Source organism: Adiantum capillus-veneris, chromosome 20 (assembly GCF_014529385.1).
Source record: "Adiantum capillus-veneris isolate H3 chromosome 20, ASM1452938v2, whole genome shotgun sequence".
NCBI lineage: Eukaryota > Viridiplantae > Streptophyta > Polypodiopsida > Polypodiales > Pteridaceae > Adiantum > Adiantum capillus-veneris.
In genome coordinates, this window is record NC_140950.1 from 103,889,419 (window position 1) to 103,894,595 (window position 5,177).

At 43.7% G+C, this 5,177-nt stretch overlaps 1 protein-coding gene across 1 annotated transcript; it reads right to left on the reverse strand.

Annotated features, from left to right (window-relative positions):
* Nucleotides 1-3,938: 3,938 nt before the first annotated feature.
* LOC147433011 (uncharacterized) lies at nucleotides 3,939-4,403 on the reverse strand. The gene has a single exon (XM_086491733.1). The coding sequence runs from the start codon at nucleotides 4,401-4,403 to the stop codon at nucleotides 3,939-3,941; it is 465 nt and encodes a 154-aa protein (XP_086347859.1).
* Between the last annotated feature and the right edge of the window lie 774 nt (nucleotides 4,404-5,177).

Here is a 5,177-nt window from a genome sequence, read left to right on the forward strand (position 1 = left end):
TTTTGGCTTGAGGCCATCATGTGTGCCACTTATGTACTTAACAGGTGTCCTACGAAAGCTTTGCAGTCTATTACTCCATATGAAGCATGGCATGATAGAAAGCCTTCTATTGAGCACATGCGTGTTTTTGGCTGTTTGGCATATGCTTTGGTGCCACAAGTGCAGCGCAAAAAATTGGATGATAAGGCTGTCAAATGTATTTTTGTTAGTTATAGTGCTGAAAGCAAAGGTTATAGGTTGTATCATCCGCAAACAAAACATATTCTGGTTTCACGGCATGTAGTGTTTGTGGAAGACTCTGTTCAGCCCTTGCTGTCATGTACTAGAGACAGTAATGTAAGCTCACAGGACATTTATGACACTTTGTTGCCTCTTTTCAGTGGTGGAAATACGAATGTAAGTTCCAATGAGGCAAATGTACAGCCTATGGGGGTTTCTGAAAATGTTTTAGAACAGCCTATTACTGATGCAGATGTACATGATGTACTTGATGAGGAAAGGGCTGAAAATGAGCAGGCTAGAGGTATGCCAAAATGGCTGGTGCACACTTTGCGTGACAGTAAATTGGATGCACCTTTATCTAGTCGTACTCGTTCAGGCTCTCGCCATGCATCTTATGCATCAGATTGTTATGCTTTGGCTGTGTCTAGTTTACATGATGTTGAGGAGCCTCTGTCTTTTGATGAAGCACAAAATTCAGAAAATTGGATTGCTGCCATGAAATCAAAATATGATGCACTTATAGAGAATGACACATGGACTTTATGTGATTTTCCTCCTGGCAAAAAGGCCATTGGTACGAAGTGGGTTTACAAGTTGAAACGCAAGCCGGATGGTGAGATCGATCGCCATAAGGCTCGACTTGTTGCAAAGGGTTATGCACAACAAAAAGGCATAGATTATGAAGAGACTTTTGCTCCCACTTGTCGTATGACTACTGTGCGTTTTCTATGTGCATTGGCAGCTCATTTTGGTTGGGATGTACATCAATCAGACATTGTTACTGCTTTCTTGAATGGTGACATATTTGAGGAAGTTTATGTAACGCAGCCTCGCGGTTTTGTCATAAAAGGACAAGAGGACAAAGTGTGCAAATGTAAGAAGGCTTTGTATGGGTTGAAGCAATCTCCTCGTGCTTGGTATGAGAAAGCTGACACTCATTTGGTTAAACGAGGCTTTCGTAACAGTCCAACAGAAAGCACATTGTATGTAAAGCGTGAGGATGATGTATTTCTCATTGTGGTTCTTTATGTTGATGATTTGCTGATCACTGGACCAAATGAGAGACATATTGCTGAATTTAAGGCTGATTTGAATGCTACTTTCAAGATGAAAGATTTGGGGCTGTTGCATCATTACTTGGGTATACAGTTTAAGCAGTGTGATGGTGGTATTGCCTTGTGTCAGAAAAGTTACATAGAGACATTGCTATGTAAGTTTGGACTTGAGGATTGCAAACCTATTGCCACTCCCATGGAAACAGGTTTGAAGTTGAGTCTACATGATGCTGGCGATCCTGCTGATGTCACTCTTTACCAAATTGTTGTTGGCTGCCTCATTTATGTATGCAACACGAGGCCAGATATTCAGTTTGCAGTCTCGCAGGTCAGCAGATTTATGCATAGCCCAGGGTCTAAGCATTGGCAGGCTGTCAAGAGGATTTTCCGCTACCTTAGTGGCACTTTACATCTTGGCTTGTTTTATCCCAAGGGGGGATCATTGCCGCCAGACTTACATGCTTTTTCGGACTCAGATTGGGCTGGTTGTTTTGACACGCGAGTGTCCACAAGTGGTTTTTGTTTCATGCTTGGCAGTTCATGTATATCATGGTTGAGCAAGAAGCAACCTACTGTGGCCACTTCGAGTTGTGAGGCTGAGTACAGGGCAGTCTTCACAGCTACGGTTGAGTGTGTATGGCTCAGACGCCTTATGGCTGACTTGGGTGTTGGACAGGACACTGCCAACACTATCTACACTGACAGTCAGAGCGCATTGGCAGTTGCGAGGAACCCAGTTTTTCATGCTCGCACAAAGCACATTGAGGTGCATTACCACTATGTCAGGGAGAGACTCTCAGCAGGAGAGATCAGCTTGGCTTATGTGCCAACACAGGACAACCTTGCAGATCTTTTCACAAAGGCATTGTCTCGTGAGAAGCTTGAAGCTTTCCGCAAAGCTTTGGGCTTACTCCCCTTTGTGGACTGATCCTGTCCTCAGGGCATGGCACTTCCCTTTACTCATGTGCCAGCTCTCGTTCACCGCATCACTCCAGGGGGGATTTGTTACCATATACATGTGGTAGTGATGTGTGTGAACACACTAGGACCGTCGGGGCATTTTTTCCCTCTTTAGGAGGTTTTTTCCCCCGTGCATTGTATATACGCCCATCACTCTAGGGCTATCTATCTTTCCATTGCACACTAAGTAACACATTCTCTATTGTGTGCCTTGAGCTTCCTTCGTCTTCTCCAAGCTGTGTGTGTTTCTCTGCAACCCTAATTCCAACATTGTAGTGATTGCACTAGAGCTTATTAACAGAGAATTCAATATTAAAATAAACCCTACACCGTCCATGATGTAGAACATAAAGTTAGATCTGCTTCTCTTTAAGTTTAATGTATGTCATGCATCTTTTGTATTCGCAACAGTGGACGTTTGGAGTGCACAACCACAAGTCCAGCTTGAAAACACCACAAGGTTCGTTATCTGCATCCAATTCCCCATGCCTATGTGTTTGCTTGGCCCAAAACATAAATCCTGTCGGCAATGGCATGACTTTTGTTTCTTATAATTTTTGGATAGAGCACAGTGTCAACTCTCCACCATACCTTGTATGGCACTTCTGCATGACGTGCACTATATATTTAGCATTTTCACTTTGTGCCTAACTACAAGATAAAATGTTTAACTATTCATATCACTTTTATGTAGCTTGATTCAAACATTGCCCTATGGCTTGCACAATTGGACGACACCCATATACGATTACCAAGTTGGTAGTGCAGTTCAATTTTTATAATCTGCTAATGTATTTTTTGAGTTTGTCAATGCTTCCTTAAGTTTAGTTTAGCCACATGTTTTCCTCACTAGTGCATTCTTAATCTTGATCATCAAAAATATATATCAAATAGACAGGTATTTCTTTTACTACAATTCGGCAAGTCATGTACTATAGTACTCAATGCACTCTGTACTCTTTCTTTATTCCTAGGTGGTTTATGTGAATCTACATAGGTCCTTGTTTGGAAATGCATCTTATATATTGCAGCCCAAAGTTCTCCTCCACATAATCGTTTTGTAGCACGAGGACAACCCTTTATCCTAACGTTTTTCTCCTCAGATATGTTTTGCACTAGGTTTTGTGATCAACATCCAAGACTCGTTGCTCCCTCCAACTCTGATAACACATAACTCTCTCTCTCTCTCTCTCTCTCTCTCTCTCTCTCTCTCTCTCAGGTTCTATAAGAAATAAGAGAAAATTGATTACGCTTGATTTATAGTAATAAATACACAAGCAATTCTTTTATGAAAATTCACCAATGCCGTGAAATTAGACCATTTTGAAGAGAGCTCTACAAAGGTAATCAATAATCATATATGCAATTCTTTTTTTTTTTAAATTCAATGCACTTTGTACTTGTTTACTTCAATGCTAGATGCTTGATATGAACCTCACTATATCCTTCTATGTTCTATAGGAACATCCACCAAGGAACTGAGCAAGACTAGTTACTTGGTACTTGGTGAGCCAAAGGTCGTTTTTTTGGCTCTTTGGGTGTCGAATCGAACTTACCAGTTGCCTCCGTTCCAGCATTCAAACAAACCAGAAGGTGGATGTGTAGGCTGCCACAGTTCTGGCTGATTCGCTAGCCACCAGGTAGCTCACCAGCATCACCCAGAGTGATTCGTTAAATTTGAAAAAAAAGCCAGCAAAGCGGTCAAGAAGACGCAGATGGAGTTTGCCGAGAAGATGGTGCAGGTGGCACACGAACCGCGGAGGTTGTGGCATACCGTCGGGGCCGTGCAATACATAGCCAAAGACAAAGAAGGGGGCGACACAAGCATGAAGGTAGCATCAAGGGCGACGAGGGTGGTGCTGGCCGGCGCCGGCTAGATGCTAGTTGGATGCCGTTACTGCTAGTGTGGCCGGCGGCACCCTCATGGACGAGCTCACCACTAGCATTGACTCTGCCGTCCACTGCCAATCCAGATGCTCCGGCACCATCGCTACCGTCAACGAGGCCATCGAACTTACCTCCCAAGGAAAACCCATTGTCGGTAAAATCTTTGACGCCGTGGGAAGCATTATAATAGATCGTTGCAGTATTCTTATTGATAGTGAAGATGCAGGAGGGCGAAGCCACGTTTCTTACGGGACTACTTACGGGCCTAAGGCTTGACATTTTATCAGTGTGTCCTTTTTTTAACAAGTCTATAGAAATCTTGTGTAGCAAAGCAAACCTTAATGCTTCTACCGTAGACTTGTGGCCACAAAGCTGGTGGGTCTCGCAACCTTGATTAAGGATGGTGGAAGGCTATTCCTTAAGGATGGTGCAAATGATCTCTGTAAAGAAAAGGTGTTGATCATCATCAGCGTTACTGTGATGATCAAGCACGAAAGGCGAGAGAAGGCCGAGGCCTGCAGGACGAAGATTGTCGACGCCTAAAAGGCTGGAGGACCTTCATTGGAGCCGCACGTGGTTGTCTAAGCAATAGAAGGCCAAGGTGAGAGATCAGCGAGAGGCTAAGGGGCGAGGGAGGGAGAGAGAGAGAGAGAGAGAGAGGTGAGAGGGCGAGTTGTACATGGACGAGGGCGGAGGGGGTGTTGCTGGGACAGGTGTCTGGCACTGGCGCTGATGCCGCTTGTGCTGTCTGTGCTTGAAAGGCTTTGGACTCTGGAGGCCATTCATTAGAACTGCACGCGGTTGTCTCTTGAATTGAATGTTGTGGTGGAAAACATAAAGAACAAGACTACGTGCTTTACTTGCCATTTCATTGAACTGCAATTTGCATCCTAGACTTCACCCTCATATCAACTTAAACCCGACCTTTTTGAAAGTATTAGTAGAGTAGCATTGCTATTTGACAAGTCTACTCGGCAACAGTTTCCTTCTCTCTACGAGCATTGTATTAAAAAAAATTAGTACTTGGCTGGAGGACCCGTTCCGGTCAAATGG